The sequence below is a fragment of the Callorhinus ursinus genome, unplaced genomic scaffold (genome assembly GCF_003265705.2).
Source record: "Callorhinus ursinus isolate GAN/ISIS: 27379988/994484 unplaced genomic scaffold, GSC_fseal_2.0 scaffold4, whole genome shotgun sequence".
NCBI lineage: Eukaryota > Metazoa > Chordata > Mammalia > Carnivora > Otariidae > Callorhinus > Callorhinus ursinus.
Window position 1 is genome coordinate 77410621 of NW_027397066.1, and position 25675 is coordinate 77436295.

A 25675-nucleotide genomic window follows, 5' to 3' on the forward strand; every position below is an offset into this window, starting at 1 on the left:
CAGGGATCTGTTTGCTTTTTAAAAATTGTATTGTTTCTTAGGATTCTCCAATATATCACTATGACAATTATTTGAAAAAGTAGCAACTCAGCATATCGTGGCTTGATTAATTTGATAACTTTCCATATTATATACTGAGAAAGTATTCTAATATGCTGCTAGGTTTTTATACTAATTTATGTTTATTTAATAATAGTCTTTGTAATATTCAGTTTGACTGTCATAATCCTGAAAAACAAAAATATGAAATGGATATGAATATATGTCATTCTAAACCTTTAGATGACTCACAAATAACCATTTCAAAGTTAATAAGATATTCTCACCAACATTATTGGTTTAGGGAGTTTCTATATGCGTTTTGTGGTGCTGTATTTTATACAAAAGAATAAAAATTAATTTTCCAACATGGTCCCCATGGGGTAGAGATTAGCCACAAAAGACTCCAGATTTAATGGAAGCTGCTCAAGATTAAGTTAAAAAGGAAAACTTGAGTCATGAACTAACTTCTTCCTAATATTCTCATTGTGACACTACTGACTCATTCATTATTCATTTTGCGTAAGTCACTTACATTTTTTGTGACTTAGATTCATAGATTATGAAATGGGGCTAATTTAATGGTCCTATTTAATAGCTCTATTAGAACTTAAAAGAAATAATTGTTTTTATTACAAATAAGTAGATTGTCATCTTTAAACTACTATCTCTAAAGAGATGTATATTTTTTCTACATAAAAGTGGTTTTTATTACAGGTTCAATAAATGTGAAGTACTTCGGTCTCTGTACCACCCATCGAAGATTGTTTTTCTCTGCATGGTAGTGCAATTCTCTACAGAATTATTAAGGAAACGGGGCTCATTTTGTGGTGCCTTCCCTGTAGCAACACCTCACCTTCTTACATCTCCCTCTCCCCATTAAGCCAAGTGAGCAGAGGCCAGGGCCTTCGCACTTGATGGTGCAAAAGTTGCCCATTCCTAGGCTAAAGTGGTGACAAATTCAATCTGAAGAAATGAAACATCACTTTATTCATATGGGAAATAACTATGCCTTGGAAATGTTCAGGGCTTGGTAATTAATAGGGCTTGTGTAGCTTTGTGTGCGGGCCAATGTACTAGCAACACAGCAACAAAACAGAGGTTTGGGAATTTCTGTCTTATCCAGAGCAGTTAAAATGGGGCAGTAACAGAAAGCAGGGCTTCTCTTTCCAAGCAAGGAATAGCAGTGAGCTTAGAGGTTTAGTATATGTGTTTAAGACACAGTCACATGTTTCATGTTTAAGAATGGCTTCTCATGTTAAATAAGTTAGTTCCCCATGTACCTTCTCCTCGAAGCATGGACCAGATGGATTATGTCCCATTTTACAATGACTCGATGGAGAACTACTACACTCTTTTATTGCTAAAAATATCTCAGTGACTCAGTACTTTAGGGCTTATGCATAGATAATGTGATAAAATAAAGGCATATGGTAGATGAAAGGGTTTCACTCTCTTTGAGGTCTGACCTTCAGATTTTTCAATTGGTAACTTTCCCACTGTTTGAAATCCTGAACCTAATCCACATTTTAAAAATATCTATCTCAATATTGTTCTCTAAAAAGGCAAAATGAAAGTGATTTGGAACCTTCCCGTTTTTCAGTTGCTTGATTAAATATTAATTTTTTTGCCTTCTATTTGTGAGGCAGTTTTCTGATAGTGGGTAGAAAGAATTATATAGTTTCTCCTCTTTGTTTAAGAGTTTATCATTGACTTAGGAAGGAAAAGATGTTATAAGATACTGATAAATAAATTATACAGGCTGGGGTGTTGCACATGTTAAGAGGAAGAAGAAAACACTTCTAGCTTGGATTGTCAGGGAATATGGGGCAGCAGGGTCGGGGGGAGCTCAGGAAATGGAATGTGCATGAGCCTTGTAGAATGAGAAAACTATGAGTAGCACTGGAGAAGGAGACATTTCACTGTCTGATGGTCATAGAAGCAGGTCTGGCTTGGCATGTTCAAGGGACAGTGAGTAAACTATAGCATAGTGCCTAAGAGCATGGACTCTGGAGCCGGACTGCCTGGATTCTGGATTGCCCTTTATTTGTCTCATGGCCTTGGACCAGTTTCTTAACCATTCTTTGCCTCAGATAGAATTAAAAAAAAAATGATGCTAATCTTGCCTGAATCATAGAGCTCTTATAAGGATTTGACAAGTGTGCCTTCAAATAGTGATGGCTCAAGTTAAATATTAAATAAGTATAATAGAATATGATGATGACTGGGATGTGAACGAGCATAAAAGACAAGGCTGTAAAGAAGATTGGAGTGAGCTCCTTGAGGGACTGGACTCTCAAGACTGAATAAACAAGAAACCATGATGAAAGTAGTATATTTGAAAAAAAAAATAGTCTAGCAGAATAGGTTGAAAAGAGATTGGTAGCAGAGAGACTGGTTAGGAGACTTGTGATTGTCTAGACTTGAGGGGTTTAAGACTGGGACTCACATGATAGCGCATGGGTTTGGATTAAAAAGAGGGACAGACCTTGGGAACATTTACAGTGGAACATTGTTAGGGTCCGGGGTTTGTTAGGCACATAGGAGACAGAGGGTTGTACCTGAGTTAAGTGGGAGAATTCAAACATACAGGAAGGACTTCTTAGGAAGAGCTGGGAATGTGTACAAAAAGATGAAATCCATTTTGCATATCTTGAATTTAAAGACAAGAACAAAATTTGGCATTGAAAATGCCTATCTGTTACTCTTAGGGAAATCGGGTTTGGATATATAAATGGAAGACCCACAGAGGAGCAACTTGTGCTATGCAAGTAAATGAGGTGACAAGGAGGAGAGGGTATAGAGTGATTTTCTCTCTCATTTCTGTAAGATAAAGTGTGAATATAAGGGAACGAAAACATGTTCCTAGCCCACTGAGTCACTTGAAACAAGGGCAATAGTAAAGCTCGCTGGTCTGTAAAGCGCCATTTCACAGCTCAAGTGCCAGACCAAGCACTGTAGATGTGCTAAGTGTTAATAAATGCTGGGTTCCTGGATCTGTAATTGCACATCATTGCAAACAGGCTTTATTCTGGTAAGGGAGAGTTATCCTTTCAGTTATCCTAATTAATCTTCTCCAATTCTAACCACACCTATAATATGAAGCCTGTCAATACACACACATGTAGTTAATTTATGTTATTATTATATAAAAAGTTGTTCCTTTTAAACCTCTTTTTAACATATGCTTTTTCTTTTCTCTACTACATTGTAGTTGCCTGTTGCTAAGGAGCAGGCCTCCTGTTGGTTTCAGTCCCTCATAGATTTTGCATTCACTCATTCATGTATTAATTCCAGTTCATTAATTTATTCATTTGTTCACTCCAGACACTGTATTAGTTGCTAGGGTGAAGAATAAGGCATAGTTCCTGCCCTCAAGGAGCTTAACTGTTTAGTTGGGGGAGAAAAGACACAGATATATGAAGTAGAAACAGTAATAAAGTCATTCACAGAAAATTATGGGAACGTGGGAGAGAAACACTCCCTCTGGATTATGGAGCATGGGCAGTGGGGAGAAGTACTTCTGGGAAAATTTTTGGAGCAGTTGACTTCTGGGCTGAATCTTAAATGATACGTGGTGGTTACTAAGTACATAGAAAGAAGGGGAGAAAATGACAGTAAAGACAACCAGTGCCTAGAGAGAGTCATAAGAAAATGTGAGGCATTTGGTATTGCTGCAGCATGAAAACAGAGGCAGAGAGTGATGAGAGCTGCTGTGGGCCTGACAGAGAGCCCTGGAGGGACCTGGATGCAGTGCTTAGAAAAGCATGGAATACTTTCAGTGGTCAGAGAAGAGGGAGATCCTTGAAGTGGTTTCTGCAGAGCTGTGATCTGGTAAGATTTTAGTCCTAGGTGGCAGTTGGGAGGATGCATTTAAGAAGGATAAGACATTTTGGCGACTAGCAAGGTGGGAGACACTTAGGACCTAAACCAGGACAGTATTGTGAGAATGGAGATGAGTGGGCAAAATCAAGAAGTACTTGTGATATAAAATCAGCAGGACCCATTATAACCACAGATGAGGGAGGGAAGGTCCTAGGATGGTTCTTATGTAGCTACCTTATATGATCGGGTAACTGATTTCACAGTCTACTTAGAGAATAGAGGAAGAGAGATAATACAGTGAGTTCATTTTTATTTTTATTATCTTCAACACATTGAGATATTTAATACACCTCTGATGTATTTGGAGTTAAATCTATTGATGGTTAACAGAGATGTCTAGATGATTAGAACTACCTTGCTGTTAGTATTCACCTTAACTGTATCTCCTCTTGGAAGCAGAGGTGACTCTTCTTTTCCTACAACACCCTATGCATTCATAACTCTTTGAATGCATTCATCTGTCATAACTCTTTCACTGTGCTGTAATCCTTGATTTTCTTTTCTGTTTATTTCTGTAGTCACAGTCCACTGTTTGATATATAACCTCTCCGTAAATGTGAGTGAATAAATGAATCAATAGATTATTTTAAAAAAGTAATTATGATTTGATTATTAGAAAAAGTTTATATTTGGCTTATTCTCAAGCTAATTCTTCTGTGTCTTAACTCCTAGCGCTTTCCACTGGAAGAATCTCAAACAGTGGAACTTCGTCAGGAGCAGCAGCACCAGCCAGCTCAGCCAGGGGACAGCCCCAGCCAGGTGACCAGGACACTTTAGTACAAAGAGCTGAGCACATTCCAGCAGGGAAAAGAACTCCAATGTGTGCCCACTGTAACCAGGTCATCAGGTTGGTTATTCGTTTTTGAAATTTTCTTGAAATACTTAGTACCAGTGTTGATTTTTTTTTTTACATATATTCTGAAAGATTTGAAATTTTATTAGTGAAAATATTCTTGCTATACTTCTACGTAATAGTTATTGAAGTAGATAAATTTGAATATATATACTTGTTAGAATCTACTATAATGAAAAGTAATTCTGGACTCTGTGGAAATAAAACTAAAAATACCAATTTTCTCTCTATCAGAACTAAGAAAAAATAATGATTAGTGTGGCCTTTCAGAGACTAATAAAATTTTAAGACTCAAAGGGACCCTGAAGATCATTTATCTGAACTTCATTCTTTTACAAATTGTAAAAGTGAGGACTTTTCATTTAGATGAAAAATAACTGGTGACATAAAATAAAGAACTTTGAGCCCTAGAGAAAAGAAGATTGGATTTTCGAATACCTAAGCACTGGAAGATATAATTACCTTCAGGTCTATTCATAAATGCTTTCAATTTTAGATTAGGTTGTAACCTGCTTTTTTAAAATATTTTTTATCCAAATCTGTTTTATTGTCTCTTATGTTCCAAGAGGGATAAAAGGCCCAGAGATCTTAAGTGAGTGCTCTATATTGGCACTTAATAAACCTCTGAGTATTTCTTAATAAGTGGTTTTTAAAATGTTAGGAGGTATCGATAAGAATGTTGACTGCAGGGATTCCACCAGCAGGACCTTGTTGCCTCTGTGAGTTGCCTTGTTGGCAGTAACAAATGGTAGGTTGAAATGACTGCTCAGGCTCTCTCCTTGTTTTTAATTTATCCTGTTTTAAAATAGTTGAAACGGTGGCTTCTTTAAAGTTGAATAAGGTTACGACTTACCTGCATTTCCTCTACTCTATTACATAGTTATTGCTTAGGATAATGTTTCTAGTTAATACTTAAAACAGAGCCCAAGAAGCCTCAATACTTTATTTAAAAACCAAATATAAATACTCTTTTCCTTGACCACTATTAAATAATAAATGTGTCAAGGACACAGCACACAGTACATGATTAAAAATAAAACAGCTTTTTTATTTTAAACGTTCATTTGTAACATTCCAAAAATATAGTGAAACAGAAAGCAAAAATAAAAATTCATACATAATTCTACCTTACAAGATAACCACTAAGAATATTTGAGTTCACACTTTTAAAACACAACACATGTTAAGGACAGGTGTTATTTTACAGAAATGGAATTATAATAACAATATTTTGTAAGCTGTTATTTTTCACTTAAGTGTGTTTTCCATATTGAGTACCTGCTTAATAAGAATTAGCCAGTAGCAGTGGTAGTAGTAATAATGATTATGGGGAAAAGGAGAAAATCAGTGGAGGTTTCCCAAGTCTAGACAGTAACCAGTACACAGAAGGCATTTGTGAATATTTTACCTGAACAGGTAGGTCATGCATGACTCCAGACCCACTTGTTTAAGCCATAATATCAATTGGTTAGAGTCACTTTCCTAACAGTGGGACTGTAGGGTTACTACCTTACAGAAATACGTAAACTAATAGACTCTAGAACGGTACTGCTTTGTTCCAATAAATAAAAGTATGTTTTTAATTACTAACTGTATTTAGTTATATTTTTAGGATTAATATTAATAAAATAAAAATAAGTTCTAACTTATTATTTCTATAAGTTATGCTACTTTGGTCACCTAGACTGGTAGTTAGGGATGCTATATTCTGGATAAAAGCACCCTTTATGGAGACAGGAGTCACTGCTGTTTGTGTGCTGCTGTAAGCAATTACTGGATAAGCTAACAAACTGTCAAATCCTATCACTTGTTGATTCATGATTATCAAATTCTGTGACATCCTATAATCATCAGTACCAACGCATGTAAAAAACTTAGTATGGAGAAAAGACAAAGATCTAAATAGGAATTACATTCCTACCCCTCCCTACCTACCTTGGCTTCAATTATAATGCTAGGCCAGGATGTAATTTTCATGCACGGTCTCTATTCCATGTGAAATAAATATATATTATGTTGATAAGATGAATGGCCATCACTTACTGTTCCTCATCTGTTAAATTTTATATTGCTCTGGATTATCCCATCACTGTTTTCAGTTAAGCATTAAAACTTCATTTACTTAGGGAAGTTAATAGGAACAGGGATTAGTTCATGTCAAGATCATATAACAGTAATTAACATAGCACATTTGCTTGGTACTCAAATGCTAAAGTAGCTTGAATAGACTGTAGTCAGTTTAGAGATCCCGTCAAAGCATAATTCTTGTTCTTGGCCTCAGTGTCAGTATTGCTTACCAAAGCAAGGACACGTTAGATCAAGTGACATTCACTTGGACACCTGTTTCAAAAACAAGCTGCAGTTGCAGACTTGATACTTTGAATACAGAATATTGTAACCTGGTGAACTTTGGGAAGTTTAGGATCATTTTATAATTTATATTTCTTATTTTCTACAGTATAATTTATATTATTTGTTTATAATTTGTATTGTTTTATTATATATATATTCTAAGCATCTCAAATTTTCAAAAATTTTTAAGTGAAAGCAAACTAAGGCAAAGTTTATTTTAATTTTTTTTTTAGCAATATTCATTGTTTTGGGAAAACCTCAGAAAACTTAATCACTGAATGTTAGTACTGAACTAGTTACCTCTTTAACTAGCTTAAGGAACATTTTATTTGGACGTAATGCTTAACATTTTTTGGTTTATTTGAACCTTGAAAAGAGTTATGAATGTTGTGCCTAAATAGACATCTTTGATTAGTTAGTGGCCTTTATAGATAGATAAGAAATTCTACTGAGGCTTTGATTAAGTTTGCTCTGGAACATTTCCAATCCATTTATGATAGAAGTACCATTTCTTTGACTCTTACACTCGTGAATTGATTGACAGCTGGGTGCTGGTATAAAAGGGAAACAGAAAATCAGGTTAATGTAGCCAAAACCACATTTTAGTCTCCCTGATAGAATGGGTTTATGAAAACTCTAGTTTATTTCTTGACTGTTATATCTAGTGGCATTAAAATCGATTCAACGCTTGTGTTACCTGGAGTTGACTAAACTATTCACTTTTAGCTTAACATCTTTGTGAAAGAAGTACAGGATTTATAGTGCTTGAATTTCTTCTTAGCTATGGTATGCTTAAAAGAAATAGCCTCAGTGCTGTTGTTCTGTATCTGCCTGCAGGATAGCACCAGAACAATCACGTTGAGGCAACCCATGGTTTATTCCAGTGAGAGAGATTTTTAACATTACTGGTCTGTTTCTTGCCAGTGATTCTCAAACTTTCCTCATACCGGGCCATCTCAGTTACCCCAAGGAGAGGCCAGCAGAGGTTTTTGCTTGTTTCACTGTGCATTTCAGTCTCTCAGCATTCCTTTACTAATAGGTTTTATTTATTCTCCCTTTTGGTTAAAATTTCACTTGAAAATAAAGTTTCTGGTAATGCATTAGCCCCTGAATTTAAGGAAACAACCAAAGACACAGAACAAGTTTTATGAGCAAGACATATAGACCAATATTTCAGATTTACTATAGTGAAAAATTGGAAAGAACACAGATGTTCAGCTAATATCATGGTGCCATTAAGATCGTGGTTTTGGATAATAATAGTAATTGTTTAATGTGTTCTTAGCATATGTCAAATGTGCTAAGAGTTTTACCTGAATTCCCATTTAATTCTTTATAAGCTTGTGAGACAATTACTGAAATTGCCTCAGTTTTGTAGATGAGAAAACTGAGGCACAGAGAAGTTATGTATTTGCCCAAAGTCACATAGTTGATAAATGGTAGAACCTGAATTTGAGCCCAGATCTAACTTTAAATTTATTCATGTTTTAACTACTACTTAGGAAAATATTTATAGTATTATGTTAAGAGGAAAAAAGAAATATATTTTTTATTTTAAGTATGATTCTAATTTTGTATAAAGAAAATGTATATCAAGATATATTAATAAATATGAATACATAGCTTATGAATACATATACAGTCATATATGTTACTGTATTAAATAAGGAGAAAAACAGCTTAAGCAGACCTGCCATAACTTGAGTGCAGCAATGTACTTTTCTTCATAATGTTTGAGTATATGAGGGAGAAGAGAGTAAATAATAGATTGAAGAATTAAAAATTCTTACCTCCCCACCAAAATGACTTTGTGCCACATATATGCATTCTTAGACTCATAGATGACCCAGGGTTCATTTTTCCAGTTTCTCATCTAATGTAGAAATGTAGTCATTCTGTAAGTAAACACTCATTAAGTATTTTTTGTACCACCTACTTTAAGCACCAGTGAGACAGAAATTAAAGACATATTCCCTTCCCTTCAGGAAGTTACTGTTACAGACCAAATCTGCTCTTGGTTTACTCTGTGCCCACACGTGAAAGTGGTTGTGACTGGAAGGAAACCCACAATCATACTAACCAGATTGTGTCCTCACCAAATTCGGATATCGAAGTCATCTCAGGTGGTATTCTTAAAGAAAAGATTGGACACAGAGATATATGGGGGAAGACCATGTGAAGATACATGGAGAATATGGCCATCTATAAGCCAAGGGAAAAAACCTTAGAAAAGAGGAACCCCGCCAACACCTTGATTGTCTGTCTAACACTAGGTGAACAGATCTGGGCTCCAATTTAGATTCTACCATTTATTATCCATGTGATTTCTAACCTTCTAAATTATGAAAAAATAAATTCCTATTGTTTAAGTCACCCAACTTGTGGTACTTTATTAAGGCAACCCTAGCCAAATAATACAGTTATACTTTAGTAAAAAATACAAACAAGCAAATCAACAACCATATTGATGTAGTAATAAGTCTAATAGGGATACATCCAGAATCCTGCTGGTGCAAAGAGGAGAGGTGAGGATTATCTAGCTTCAACAAACCACTTTTATTTGAAAGGAATGGCAAGAAATAAGGTTCAATAGTTGAAGTCTACTTATAAAGTCTACTTATAAATGAGAGGTGGGCAGTCTCTTATAAGTCTATTTTATAAGTCTACTTATAAAATAGACTATTGAATCACAGACCTGTACCTCTGAAACAAATAATACATTATATGTTAAAAAAAAAGAAGAAGAAGATAGCAGGAAGGGAAAAATGAAGGGGGAAATGAACCATGAGAGACTATGGACTCTGAGAAACAAACTGAAAGTTGTAGAAGGGAGGAGGTTGGGGGATGAGTTAGCCTGGTGATGGGTATTAAAGAGGGCACGTACTGAATGGAGCACTGGGTGTTATATGCAAACAATGAATCATGGAACACTACATCAAAAACTAATGATGTAATGTATGGTGATTAACATAACATAAAATTTAAAAAATAAACTCAATAGTTTTATACGACAAATATCCATTGAAAACTTATGAAGTGTTAGCTGTTAGGGTGGTAATTATATTAGAATATATAAACATATCAAGCCACCACATTGTACATCTTAAGCTTACACAATGTTATATGTCATTTATATCTCAATTTTTAAAATGAATATAAAAAAAGGAAAAACTCCTGTGCAAGTTGCCATACTGGTACTATAATATATAAAAATTAAGAGACAGTTCCTGTTTTCATGTATTTTATCATCTGATAGAAAAGCCAAAGCCCTGGCACAGATAACCATAATATAATAACGTTAAGCATTGTGAGAGGTACATCATACTCTCACAGTAATAAAAGAAAGTTATATGTATTGCCCTTACATCCATAGTAAGGAGTCCTGAATCATGGTACTTATGAAAATCATGAGTATCTATAGGGTTGTAAATTGTCACAGTTGTAAAATTGAAAAATTAATCTTGCCTCAGGAAAATAATATTAATAATGGAAATTCATGTTGGTGATTTCATCATATGCTCCTTCTAATATCCAGGTCTCTCAGTTCTCTGACATCTTCTACTTTAGTGATCCCTCCAGTTAACTAAAGCCACCAATTTTCATTCGTATCCTAGACCTCGTCTTTACCATTAACTACATTTCCTTCATAATCTCATTTCTAAGCAGCTCACTCTACTTCAAGAACCACTGCCTATATGTCTCCATTCTTTCCCTATTACTTCAACTCTAGCAATCCTTTGACCACTCCCTGCCTCCAAACACCTCAAATTAATTGATCCAAATACCTTTTTACTGTACCTTGGGTCCCCATATCCTCATTTCCCTTCTTACCTAGTCTGAATTCCATAGTCATTAGTCAGTATCCTTTATATCTCCTCAATTCCATTGCCCATCTCTCATTTCTTCGTATTCACTTTAACTGAAACCACTAGGCCAGATAAAATCTGCTCTTGGTTTACTCTGTGCCCACACGTGAAAGTGGTTGTGACTGGAAGGAAGCCCACAATCATACTAACCAGTGTCACTTTAAATTCATGACTATTAATCTCAGGTGTGTTCTTAATAGTGACAAAAATCTGCTTTATTTCTCTAGTATATTTACTTTTCCACTGTCTCAGAAGCCACTTTATATCTTCTTTTTTCTCCTTAAGCCTCTAATAACCTATTTCCCATTTTCACTGTCAGCTGATGACCTTGATTCTTTTTTCATTCTTTTATGTAGGAAAGGCAACAGAAATGTAGGACATAGAGAAAAAAATAACGAAATGGCACTCATAATTCCTAACTTATCAGCTGTTACATTAAATGTAAATAAATGTACATTAAATGTACATTCTAATTGAAAGAATTGTAGTGTAGATAAAATCATGATCTGGCTATATGCTGCCTATAACAGACACTTCAGGTTAAAGACACAAATAAATTGAACTAAAAGTATACAGAAAAATACACCATGTAAACATTGTAACCAAAAGAGAGCTGGAGTGACTATGTCTATTAATATTAGATAAAATAGCTGTTAAGAAAAAAGGTGTTGAAAGAGAGGACATTTTATAATGATAAAAAGTTCAATCCATTAAGAAGGTACAACAATTATAAATATATATTCACCTAATAACAGAGCCCCAAAATACACAAAGCAAAAACAGGCAGAATAGAAGGGAACAATGATAAATAATTCAACAATAATAGTTGGAAACTTTGGTATCCTAGTTTCAAGAACGGATATAACAACTGCACAGAAAGTCAACAAGAAGCCTTGAACAACACTATGTACTAGACTCAACAGACATCTGTAGAATATCCCAGCTAACAACAGAAGGGCATAAATTCTTCTCAAGCACACATGGAACATTCTCCAGGATAGACTACATGTTAAGCCATAAAACAAGTTTCAATACATGTAAAAGGACTGAAGTCATACAGAGTATGTTCTCTGACCAGAATGGAGTGAAATTAGAAATATATAAGAGAAGATTTGGGAAATTCACAAATATGTGGCAATTAATATACTCTAAACAACAATCTTTTAATTAACTCCGTGTCAGCTTATTGGGGAATTCACATTACATCTGCATAATCCTAAAGTAAACTAGTTACAGGAGTGATGTCCCATCGTCTTCACAGGTTCCACCCACACTCTAGAGTAGAGGATCATACAGGCCATGTACATCAGAAGGCAGGTATCTTAAGGGCCATATTAGAATCTACCTAACATACCATCTCCTCCCCAGTCTCCCTCTTCTTGGTTAGTGGTAGCTCTATTCTCTAAATTGCCCAGACCTCATGTGATCTATCAGCACATCCTTTTGGCTCTGATTTCTAAGTATACCCAGAATTTGAACCTTTCTTCCTGTTTGTACTACTGCTACTACCCTGATCCAAGCCACTATCATTTCTTACCTGGGATAATGAAGTTGTTTACTAATTAACCTTTTTGCTTTTGCCCTTGCCTTTTACCTGTCTGTTCTCCACACAGTAGCTAGAGTAAATCTTGATAAAACATAAATCAGATCATGTCACTCTTGCTGGAAACCCCATAATGCTTCCACTTTTGGTGGAAGTCAGAATCCTTACAATGGCCTAAAGGCCCTACACAGTCACCCTCACCCCACCACCACCTCATTATCTCTCTGCCTTATTACCTGGTAATTTCCCCCTTGTTTCCTCTGCTCCAGGCATACTGGCCTTCTTGCTGTTTCTCAGACTCCCCAGGCACCTTTATCAGGCCCTTTGCATTTGCGGTTTCCCTTGCCTGGATTCTCTTCCCCTGGATATCTGTGTAGCTCACCTTCGTCTCCTTCAGGTCTTTACTCAAATATCAGGGTATCCCTGGCCACCCTGTTTAAATTCCACTCCCCCACCACCATACACAGTCTCCCTATCTTCCCTCCCTGCTTCATTTTTCCTCCTCAGCACTTAAAATCTAACATACCTCCCCTTTTTTTTTAATTGTTGCTTGTTGTTTCTCCCTCATGCTAGAATGGCAGTTCTGTGTGAGCAGGGCCTTTCCTGGCTTTATTTCCTGCCATATTTTCTACTCCTAGAGCAGTGTCTGGCATATATCGTTGTATTTAGTAAATACTTGTTCAGTTGATGAATGAACTTTTTTTTTTTTAAATATTTTTATTTATTTATTGAGAGAAAGAGAGAATGGTAGAGAGAGAGCATGAGAGGGAAAGAGGTCAGAGGGAGAGGCAGACTCCCCGCTGAGCAGGGATCCCGATGCGGGACTCGATCCCAGGACTCCAGGATCATGACCCGAGCCGAAGGCAGTCGCTTAACCAACTGAGCCACCCAGGCACCCAATGAATGAACTTTTTAAAAATATTTGGAGGAATGTATGTTTCTCCAAGTTGAAATTATCTCTCATTCATCTTAATATATAGAAACACATTTTCCTGTTTTGTGGATTTTGTAATAACCAATATAAATAATTGAGTATAATTATCTCCAATAGACTTAAAGAATTATCGATTAATATTACTTTTTTTTTAGAACTTGTCTTTTTTATTCACTGTTATGGTCAGGCTCATTTACTCATGCATTTATTCTTGAACAGTGAGTCATTTATGACTTTAAAATAGAAAGCTATAGTTGACCTCACAACATTTTAAATGCAGTATTTTAAAGGGCTTACAATAAGTAAAGATGATACTCAATGAAGGTGGAACTATATTATTTAATGCTCCAAATTGGAAAGTTTGGACGTAATTTATTGGAAACGAAGAATTAAGGGTATCAAAAATGCAGCCCTTCTAAATTTTAGGAAGGATTATTAATATTGCTAATTTTGAGTATTATAAGTCTTGCTAGTGTGTTTTATTATTATGTTCAAGTGTGTTTCATTCTCTCTTACTCTCTCTTCTTGCGTGTATCTTTGTATTTTTGATTGCGTGTGCACAGTTTCTTCCAGTAAGCTTTTCTGTTTCAGAAAACTCTTCCTTTGGTTCTGTTGTTCTTGGATTCTTTGCTCATGCCAGGCCCTCCCAAAATTTGACCATAATATAAAACTGGTTTATACATTTTTATTATTATATCTAATTAAGTGGAGTATCAGATTCCATTTTCATTTTTGAGCATGAGTGAGTTTTTTATGTGGCCTTGTTTTTAACTTTTGTTCATTAACTTTTGATTTCTTAGTTTTTTTTGTTTTTAACTTCTATTGACGCAGTAACTTTTGGTCAAATACAATTTTTAATATGTAGTAGCTGGGCCTTGGAGAATTCCAGCTTTACAGTTTCATCCACATGATCTTGGGAATGTTAGGTAGCTGTTGATATTTTCTTCATCTATTTGTAGAGCTAATTTCTGTCACTGAGCTTTATTATTCGATTTAAATAATAGAGACAAGAAGCAAGCATTGGATTTTGAAGCTGTATCCCTGTTAGATTATGCCAGTTGAAATTTGCAGTCCTTCTCACCTTCTCACTATATGTTTTCTTTCTCTGTTCCTTTTGACATCTTTTCCTGCCTTTCCTTTCTTTTTTTCTTCTTTTTCCTTTTGGCATAAGTCTCACAGAAGATGAACAGGGTAAAAAGTTTTCATGAGATAGGATAACCCTTCTGTCTCGGCCAGTCAGGGCTTTAACTCTTCCCCGTCCCCTCCTTTGTCAGTCCAGGAGTATTTGGGAAGGTCCATGGGGTAGAGTACAGTAAGAGGTAGAGGCCTACTTAATTCCACTTTGAGTTCACAAACGGAAACCCAGTCCTGCCTAGAATAAGAAGAACTTCTTCAGTGTTAATCCGGTGTTAATGAATTTGTTAAATCAATCTCTGCTAACACAGAGAAGAGAAATACTCGTTATATGTAAGAGATTTTAGTGTTTAATCTATACATGACTTCAAGGGCATGAGGGGAAAGATGCTCTTTCAGCCTGGTTGGGGAATACCTGGCCGGCTAGGCCAATACCTTCACTGAGCATGTTTAAGAAAGGAGATCTGGCAGGAGCAAGGGTCATTTTCAGTTCAGTTTTTAAAGGTGCAGAGGGAGTTTCTTTACTGTTGTTAAGACATTTCACAATTCAAATTTGATAAGGAACTAAGGAAATGTCTTAAAGATATTATTTTAATGGATGATTTAATTAAATTTATTTATTTGTAGTAGAAACTATTCTAGAAACCTTTTAAAAAACACTTTTAGAAATACATGAAATATAAGAAAATGTCCTAAATTATAAAAGGGTGCAAAAGAAGAATGAAAATCATGAGTGGGACCATTAAAAATGAAGACCGGACAAAAATTTGCCATTGAGACTGGACAAAACCTATAATGATGACCTACATACTTGCCTATGGTTAGACTAAATTCGGCTTTAAGCCTTCTAGTGGTCAACAAAAAAAGAAAGTTAATTTTTAAATTTACTGTACCATGAGTAAAAAACAAATCTGTTGCTCAGAAGAAGCAAAACTGTTCTTGTTACAAAAACTTGAAAGGACTTTCTCCAAGGAGTCCACATGAAAATGAGCCTGTGTGATCTAACAAATAACACTCTCAACAGTAACTTAGAGGAAGAGCAAGGGTGACTGTTACAGATCTATGTCCTATGACAAGTGTCAATGCAGACTGATGGTATCACGCTGAGCACCAGTTGGTTGGTAAGGGAATAATTCTGTAGAGTGGCTCAGGCCCAGTATGCTGTAAGTTGCAGAACCTCCTTCTCTGCTGGTCTGACTTGATTTCAACACATATTTTATTAAATCTAGAAAATGGATTATGTGTTCCTGAATCAGTTGTTCTTAAATGTCTTTTTTTTTCCTCAGATGAATTTTGTTAAATATTTGGTGGCACTGATAGCCATGTTCCAGTAGTAAAGCTCTTTCTTTACTCCAAGTGCATACAACACTTTGATAGAGTGTGGAGTTTGAGGTTGGATTGACTTTTGCAATCTGGAAAGCTAAATAAGGATACTGGCCTCAAGGGGCCATCCAGCCTATGGAGGAGCTGAAGATGTGCCCTAATAATATTAAAAAAAAATTCAGCCTAACAAATCCTCTGGAATGTGCCTTAGTGTCCCAACAAATGGTAGCAAAGTTCTACCATCCCTATGTTGTGGTCACAGTAAATTTAACCTGGCAGATTTTCCAAGCTTATATAACAGATACCCACTTGGTAGAAAAGCTTCGCACACTCGTAAAACTTTGTCTAGCTTTGAGCACTGTGACTCCTTGGTTTATCTTTGAAGATAAACTACTTGCCAAATACATACTGAGAAAATGAGAGGAAGGAACTTGTTGAGTAGGACTCTTATTCATAATCCAGTTAAAAACTGAGGGACAACCTACCCAAAGTAACATTTGGTTACAGACTAAATGATCTATAGCCCTTTTTTCCTGTCAGGAATTAGTTAACAAAGACGTTCCTTGTTAGTGATAACAAAACTTATGGCGCCCTAAAGCTTAAAAAATAATAATAAACTACTTGTCTCAGATGCTAAGAGAAATACATGCTCTAGCTGATAAGAGTTGGCATCATGTTATTAATAAAAAACAAAAAAAATAAGTTAAAAAATGGGGCTAGAAAATACCCTCTTATACCTCACAGAACACATTTTTATCATTCATCAAGAGCCTTTTTACTTTTTGACTCTTGCAGAATTAGGTGCTGGTTCTGAGTAAACATCAATGTATTTGCAAAGAATTTTCCAATGGGAAATAGGTTGAATACTGAAGGTTTGTGTTATTGTCAAAGGCGAAAAAGTGCTCCGATTTTGTGATGCTCATCACTGTGACTTTTCCTGTTAATAATCTGCCTAGAAGTCAGGCATCCGTGCTTACTGACAATTACCCTGTGGCCATTCAGTGATAATAATTGACGGTAATGAGATGAAAAGCAGAATATAAGTTGGCCACACCAGTGTGCTAGAAATCAGGAAATTCAGCTTCTGACCTTCACTTAGTCAGTGATTTTATGATATTTGTCATATCTTTTGAACATTTTGTATCTCAGCTTGTCCATCGGTTAAACTGAGTTTGAAATAACTGCCCTGGTCTATCTCACAGGAATGTTGCCTGGACAAATTGGATAAGTGTAAAAGTGCCTTGGAGGTAAAGCCACTCTGTGTATAGAGATTAGTGTGATGGAGCTACTGAAAAGTATGTTGCAGAGGCTAGAATGGTTCATTTCTGCAGGCTTCATGACTAGATAAGGCTTCATAATGGATTCCTGTCAAGCAAACCAAACCCATCTTATCAGTTCATGACTGTATAGTATTTAATGGAAAAAAATCTCTTTACAAACATTTGTTACCTTGATACAAATGTGCATTAAAAATCAGTCCTGTTTTAATTAAATAAAACCTTCCTAAGTAGCTTCAAAGCAGTCTCTAATATCTAGTTGACAGTTTCCATAGTCTATTTGGAGGGATCATAAACATTTGATATGCTTAATAAAGTTGAGAAATAAGTAATGAAACAATGTGTGGGGAACAGAAATGGATTGCAGTGTTTCCTCAGGTAATAATTGCTATGAGTTTTAAGACTCTGACCTTACCAAATTGAGATTTCTCTTTTGTTTATTTTATAGAAATATCAAATTGTCATCTCTGCCTAAGTCATATGTTTTTTCCTGGTTACTTCATTTTCTGTTGGAGTTAACATCCTCATTCTCAATCATAATCATGATACAGACAGAGCCACTTGTTGCAGCTCAAAAAACATAACCAAATCTCTTGAAGATGGAAAAAACGTGGGGGAAATGGCCTTCCTCAAAAGAATCCCTTAAGTGCTTTTTACTCCTCCCTCTTTTTCTCATCACATAAATGCTCAGAGTTCCTGTGTAAATTTTACAGCACCCATGTTTTCAGCCCTTGAGAAGGATAATTGAGCAAGTATTTAATTGTTTGGATGTTGCATAAAAGAGGTTCTGTCCAAGCTAACTTAAGAAACTTTTATTCCCCAGCCAACTTGATCTCTTTTCTTCTGGCAGGGGACCATTCCTAGTGGCACTAGGGAAATCTTGGCATCCAGAAGAATTTAACTGTGCTCACTGCAAAAATACAATGGCCTACATTGGATTTGTAGAGGAGAAGGGAGCCCTGTACTGTGAGCTGTGCTATGAGAAATTCTTTGCTCCTGAATGTGGGCGATGCCAAAGGAAGATCCTTGGAGTAAGTATCAGAAACCTCTTTATTCTGGGTGAGCTTTAAAGCACAATATGAAACCCTTCCATCAGTTTTCCTTTTTATTTTCTTCTTGCTTGATCCCCTCTCTGTTTTCATCACTGTTTATTATTGTAAAGCAAAACTAAATAGACCTCTGTAGAAGTATATCGGACTCATGGGGTTAAGTTGTCTTTGGTTTTGTCTTACTGAGTGCTTGCTTGTCTGGTGAAAGTCTAGCCACTGTGGGGAAAAAATAATTTACTGTGGGTATGCTACCTCAACAGGACCCTGTTTGCTCAGGAATGAAGAGGTCACACAGGACCACACACATCAGAGTTCTCAGAACTGACACCTTCACTGTTTTAAATTAAATTCCATAGCTTTTATAAGAGCAGCATTTCCCCATTTGTCAGGGTTCAAGCACAGGGCACAGATCTCATGAAATATATAAAACATGAAGCTTATAAATGATATATTTTTCTTAAACATGTATAATGTTTAAAAATATAACTTATTTTATGAGCATATGCATGTGATAGAAAAATCTAAGCACCTTTTTTTTTTCTTTTCAAAAAGGGAGTAATTTAGGAGTCAGATATATAATAAATAATGATGAATGAATGAATGAATTTCCTGCTCTGGAATATCCAGTTTGCAGTTTACAAAGAAAGGGTCAGTCATTTCTTATGGGTGACCAGGAGTTGGAATTTTATTTTAGAAGCATCCAGTGTGCCTGGTCTCATACGAAACTCATACAGCTAATACAAAAGATGGAAATAGCATTGCCGAATTCTAATATTCTCTCCATAAAAATATAATAATGAAACTTTAATTCATATCAGTTGAGAGAAAAGTTAGTATGAACTATTGAGTACTTTGAATTTCAGATTACATCTTTAAATGGTTCTAAAATTTTGAGGACACTTAAATTGTAACTATACCACATGAAATATTTCTATATTATTAATTTGTACAATATGTTGGGAACAAAAGAGTAGAATGATACAGGCTGTAACTTCCAAAATGACAAATAATAAGACTCTTTTAGTATATAAATGTATTCTATAAATTCTAGAATAATTAGTAACACAAAGTCAGGTAACAGTCTTAGAACTAAATGAGGTTCTAGGAAATGGAAATCATATCCTCATTGCCTTAGAGATGGGCCGGAACTTCACTACAGAGACAGAGTCTATGGATTGTGTTTTAGTTGTTTGATTTCCTATTAAAGAAGCAATAGTAATCTGTCTTAAGGATAGAAAGGGAAGTAAATGCCAAAAGCCTTGAGAAATGATTTGGTTCAATGTACATTTGTTGTACATGTTCATAGTAATCTTTTTGGATCTAAACAACTGCCATTCCCAGTATCCTTCAGTAGTGAACTGTCGTGTTTTCTAAGGCTAATAATTTGCTCTGTATCATTTTATTTTATTTTAACAATTTTTATTATTAAAAACATTTCATTCTACAGCAGTTAGAAAATACCAAAAAATGTAAAGAAGAAAATTAAAGTGACCTATATATTTTACCAATCCCAGATAATTCCTGTTAACCGTAGGATGTATTTTCTTCCAGTTTGCTCTTTATAAGTAATTCATTTACAAAATTGTAACCACACTTTATGTGTAGCATCCTCTTTTTTGTGATCAATGTTATGGAAAGAGTAAATTCCCATTATATTAACTGTTCTTCAAAAATAATGTTTAATGGCTCCATCTGTCTAAATCTAAAGAAATGATTCCTTGCAAAACCAGCTTCTCAAGACTTCTTTTACTAATTAAAATCTGGCCCAAGTCTTTGATATTGCTATTTTTAACCATAGAGCCATTGTTGATTAGAATCCATACTTTATGGTTCAAACTTTAGACACTCATTTGAGTGTGTGCTTAGTGTAGTCACAGCTGATTTCCAGAATCCTAAACATGTGTTAAACTGATTGGATTACACTGATTATGTTATTGCTTCCATAATGCACCAAAGCACAGGTTTGTTTTAATTTTCAAATGTTTTGCCCTTCCTCCATGACATTTTCTTTTTTTTCCCTCCATGACATGTTCAAGATAATACTATGAAACCTTTGTAAGTTAATGTTCCCTGACACCCTTTTGAGAGAAAGCAGAATGTTTCGTAGGAAGCACTTATGAAATGCTTACTTTATTTACCACATATATAATGTTTAAAAAACACAATAATCATTCTTTAAATAAGTTTATTGATGTGTATTTATGGGAAACACACATATTATATAGTGTATCAGTTTAGACAATTTGTGAGTCTGTCTTTAAGTATCATGTTACTTAGAGGAAAAGCTCACGGTAAAGACAAAGCATGTGTCTACCTTGGGTCAGTTTAAATAAGGCTGTGTTGGTACAACTAGTAAAATAAGCATTTGTATATTTTTCATCTTTCTTTACATCCAATTACCTTTCTGTAACAGGAAGTCATCAATGCTCTGAAACAAACTTGGCACGTTTCCTGTTTTGTGTGTGTGGCCTGTGGAAAACCCATTCGTAATAATGTTTTTCATTTGGAGGATGGTGAACCCTACTGTGAGACTGGTAAGATCCTAAAGCTGTTAGTTTCTTAAGTTTTGAATAAAGATAAAACATTAACCCTTATATTACTATAAAGTTGAGAGGAAATATTGGGCAGAGTAGATTTCCTAACTATTTTAGGGGCATTTAAAGCTACTCTAAATATATAGCAAAAAACTATGGAAAATTTTTATGTGACTTTGCCAAAACAGATAGTCCCAACTTCATCAAGAGAAATGAGCATATAAGCATTACCTAGTAGGAAAATATTTTACTTGAATCCCTAATAGTTTATGAATTCTACCAAATTGTGGTGCTTAAAGCCACCTCTTACACTCTAACAGTGAATTTTGCGTGGTTTTAAACATGAGAAATGATCAACTTTTGAACGTGATATTGATTTGTTCTTTAAGGCAACTGTCTTGACAATAAATTGGAAGTCTTTTATTACTCTTACTTGAATGGGAGGGTAATCTTGGCTTGTGTTGTTCCCTTAGTAAAATTATTTTTAATAAACTTAGCTCTAAGGAGCAATCTACTACACTTGTCCTATTACCTGAGCTCTGAACCCTTCTTTTCTTTCCCAGAGGCTGTAAGTGAACTTTCATAACACTCATTTGTTATTATTACTCTTACTTAGGTATTAGTACCACACATGTTTCAAAAAATAAAATATTTTCCCTTTATCATGCTTATATTCACTACCACTGCATTTCCACTATGGAGTTTTATTGTCGATCTACCTTGATATTCTTCAAAGTGTAGTGCTGGAGGAAGGGAATACTGCACACTAGTTAAGTTAAAGAGCAGTTCAACTTCTAATTTGAGGCTAGTCAGCATCACTCGGACCCTTTTTTGCTCACTCAATTCCTTTTAGCTCCTAGGCAGGACCAATCTAGATCTATGCCAAATGATCCACCAGGAAGCTCTCTGGAAATTCCAGTGAACTATCCCATCTATGGTCTATTTTGGGACAGGATGGCTACAAGCTGCCTACCCTGATTCAATCAGAGTATTTCACATTTTGTAATTTCACCTAATTCTTCTGAAGAAAGAGCTTGTTTGTTTTAAAACTGGCAGATAGTCCCTATCTAGCCAAATACACACAAAACTATTTAGCCTTAATATCGTATTTAATGTAGTCTAAGAAGTCAGATTTTTTAAAACCCAAAAATTGCTTACAGAAAGGGAAAAATGTTGAAGATTTATTTAAATGTCATTTCTAATCAACTTGATCTATTTTTGTTGTATTTGTTTAACCTCCCACATTTGTTATTACCCAGACTTTCCCATCCAGTAAATGCCCCACTCTCCACTATCCCAAAACCTAAGATTCTCCTCTTTACCTTGCTCTCGCCATATCCAGTCTAATTAGTAAATTGTAGCAGTTCTACCCCCAATGTATATAAATTCATTCATTTCTCTTCACCCCAATAGTCAGAACTAAATCCAACTCACTCTCTTTGCCTGGACACTCTAATGATTAGAGTGTCCAACTGAAATGATATAGCTTCTTTCCCCTCGACCCTCAAATAGCAGCTATAATAATATTTTGTTTCAATGTGAATTAGATTATGCTTGATACCTCTTGGCTTCCACTTGAGTAAACACTATACTCTTTATTAGGCCAACCTTATCTTCTACCACCTTACTCTCTGTCCCTGAATTCTAGGCATTCCTAGCCCCTTTGCTTTCCTGAACATGCTAAGATTCTTCCTGCCTCAGGGCTTTTGTATTTGCTGTTTCTTCTAACTGATCTGTTCTTCCTCAGCTTTTCTGTGGTGATTTTTCCTTTTTTTGTCAAGTCTCGGCACAGCTATTACCTCCTTAGAGAAGCCTTTCTTAACCCATCTAGTTAATGGAGTTTACATACTTCCCCCAACTATTCTGTATCACATGACTATTTTCTTCATGGTTCTTGTCACAGTCTGAAATTATTTATTATCACTTATTTTCAAAATGTAATAAGTGACGACATCCTACTCCCAATGAGATTGTAAGCACCATGAAGAGAGCAGCCACATCTGTCTTCACCACTCTACCTGCTGTCAGTGCCGGGCACATAGTAGGACTCTGTGAACATGTGCTGAGCAGATGGTGCTATGGAATATTGAAAATTGTTAAGAGAGGTAAATTAAGTTGGAAATGAAAGTCTACTTTCTACTCCAGCCCAAGTTGGAGTAAACACAAGTAGTGAGAGTAGCTGCATAAAAGAAAATTGCCAGTAAGTTCTAATTTAGTAATAATAAAGAAACATCTCATCAATACTGCTTTCTTCAGAAGGAAATCCTATTAGTATTTTATAACTGTAATCTCTGTCAAGTAAATGGTGTTCTCTGGCTAAGGATTTTCAGCATGAAGTCATAAAATTGAAAGGAAATTGCAGCATAAGAATAGTGGTTAAAACTGTTATGATACAGTCCAGCTAGAAACTCAGTCATGGCACTTATTTATGGAAGTTTCTTGTGACTTTTTTTTTCTTCCCTACCGAGTCAGATATTCTATGAAATGTGCTGATATCAGATATTCCTTCTTGATTTATGTTCTTTAGTCTTATTGTTGCTGGTATTTGGAAGCTCTCTTGTCTTTTGTTAAAACAGTCATGTCTATTGATAACTTATCAGGGAACAGAGTTGTTCTTCATAGGTATTTGGACATTTAGGTAGCTGGAGATAAGTGAGAAGTATTATGTGGAAAACTGGAGTAAAGGACGTTAAGTTATGTAAATAACATTTACCCCAAAAGTAACCTGAAACATGTTACATATTGTCAAGCCAAACATGTCTTCTGAACATTTTTCAGTTACTAGTAACTTTATCTTCATCTTCTCATTTAATTCCAATTTTGTTGCTTTCTAGGAACTATTATTCTAAAGCTTTGTCATATTTAAATTATGTCTCCCCACCCCCATCCTGCCCCAATACAGATTATTATGCCCTTTTTGGTACCATATGCCATGGATGTGAGTTTCCCATAGAAGCTGGCGACATGTTCCTGGAGGCCCTGGGCTATACCTGGCATGACACTTGCTTTGTATGCTCGGTAAGTAAACTCTTTATTTCCAAATTAGAGGAGTGCAGTATGGCCACTTTTAGCCTAAGCACTAAATGGAAATAACAGTTCTTGTATTTTTGCTTTTTTTTTTTTTTTAAGGTTTTATTTATTTGAGAGAGAGAGAATGAGAGATAGAGAGCACGAGAGGGAAGAGGGTCAGAGGGAGAAGCAGACTCCCTGCCGAGCAAGGAGCCTGATGTGGGACTCGATCCTGGGACTCCAGGATCATGACCTGAGCTGAAGGCAGTCACCTAATTTTGAAAGTTGTTCATTGAAAGTTCTGACATTTTTTGAATTATTTGGCACAGAATAAGATGCTTTAGAGAAAATCTTATTTTTAATAAGTTTGTGTTTATAAGGGAAACTACATATTTCTTAAAACAGTAAAAGTCCTTTACATTTTTTAAAAATTCTGTTTTATTGGGGTATTTTTAGTAATTTTTAGAAACATGGGTACCTGAAATAGAAACAAACAATTCTAATCAGAGGAGGAGACAAACCATGAGAGACTATGGACTCTGAGAAACAAACTGAGGGTTCTAGAGGGGAGGAGGTGGGAGGATGGGTTAGCCTGGTGATGGGTATTAAAGAGGGCACGTACTGAATGGAGCACTGGGTGTTATGCACAAACAATGAATCATGGAACACTTCATCAAAAACTAATGATGTAATGTATGGTGATTAACATAACATAATAAAAAAATTCTGATAAAAAAAAGAAACAAACAATTCTAAAAATCTATTGTTGAGTTAAGAGTGGAAGCAAACTCTGTGTTGATTTGCTTCCTTCCTCAGCAATAGTCCATGAATATTTTTTCTTTTTAAGACTATAATAGAATGTAGTGATGTATTTACCTATTTTGTTTGATATCTTAATATTTTTGGTTTTATTTTTAATGATGAGGATAACTGTAGAGATTCACATTCACCCTAAGACTTTTATTTTTAATGATTTTATTTATTTATTTGAGAGAGAGGAAGAAAGAGCGAGAGAACATGCATGAGTAGAGGAGAAGGGCAGAGGGAGAAGCAGACTTCCTGCTGAGCAGGGAGCCCAATGCAGGGCTTGATTGCAAGACTCTGAGATCATGACCTGAGCTGAAGGCAGACACTTAACTGAATGAGCCACCCAGGTGCCCCCTTAAGACTTTTTAAATTTAGAAAGTATATATCCAATAAAGACACTCTGTTCAGATGTTTGTTTTTTTTATTAGATTTAATATATCTAATAGTTTTCAATACCCACCATATGAAGGGAAAAAAGTAATGTTAATTGAAGTCAAATGATTACTCCAGACATTACCTGGTTGACTATTAAATTCATCTTGTTTACCTCTTCCATTTCTTAGACTTCATGAGATCTATAAAATGCAACAACTTTTAGCAGATTTGCCTTCTCCTGTTCTCTGGTAGAACTGTTTTATTTTACTATTATACTTCATAAAGGCAATAGGAAAGACAAGAAGACATAAATGCGGATAGTAAGTAGACCATGTAATCATCCGGTAGCCAGATGTTGACCAGGGTTTTTACTATAAGGAACAAAGAAAGGAATTAAAAAGAATCCTCAGGTATTCTGTGCTGATGTATTTGGGAGCTTGGGAATATTGGGCAAAGCAATTGTATTGTGTCTTCATTTTGAGTGCTTTGGTTCCCTACCACAGGAGGCAAATTTAGAGCATTGATGAGCATTTGAGAAGAGAAATTACATTTAATGTGACCTCTTTGTTTTCTTATTAGGGCCTAGTAAAGAAAAGTAATGATCAGTGATTTAAAAAATTAGAATACATTTGAGGAAAAAGTCATTCTTAATTGCTTTTGAGAAATTACATGAAATATCATAGTAATCATTACAT

At 35.3% G+C, this 25675-nt stretch overlaps 1 protein-coding gene across 12 annotated transcripts in view; it reads left to right on the forward strand.

Moving 5' to 3' along the window:
• Positions 1–25675, forward strand: part of PDLIM5 (PDZ and LIM domain 5) — a 205647-nt gene that overhangs the window by 177555 nt on the left and 2417 nt on the right. For all 12 annotated transcript variants that reach the window (XM_073891974.1, XM_073891979.1, XM_073891983.1 and 9 more), the window contains 4 exons: positions 4597–4771; positions 18057–18237; positions 20669–20789; positions 23692–23807. In XM_073891974.1, the coding sequence (XP_073748075.1) occupies positions 4597–4771; positions 18057–18237; positions 20669–20789; positions 23692–23807 (593 nt within the window). The remainder of the gene's footprint in view (positions 1–4596; positions 4772–18056; positions 18238–20668; positions 20790–23691; positions 23808–25675) is intronic.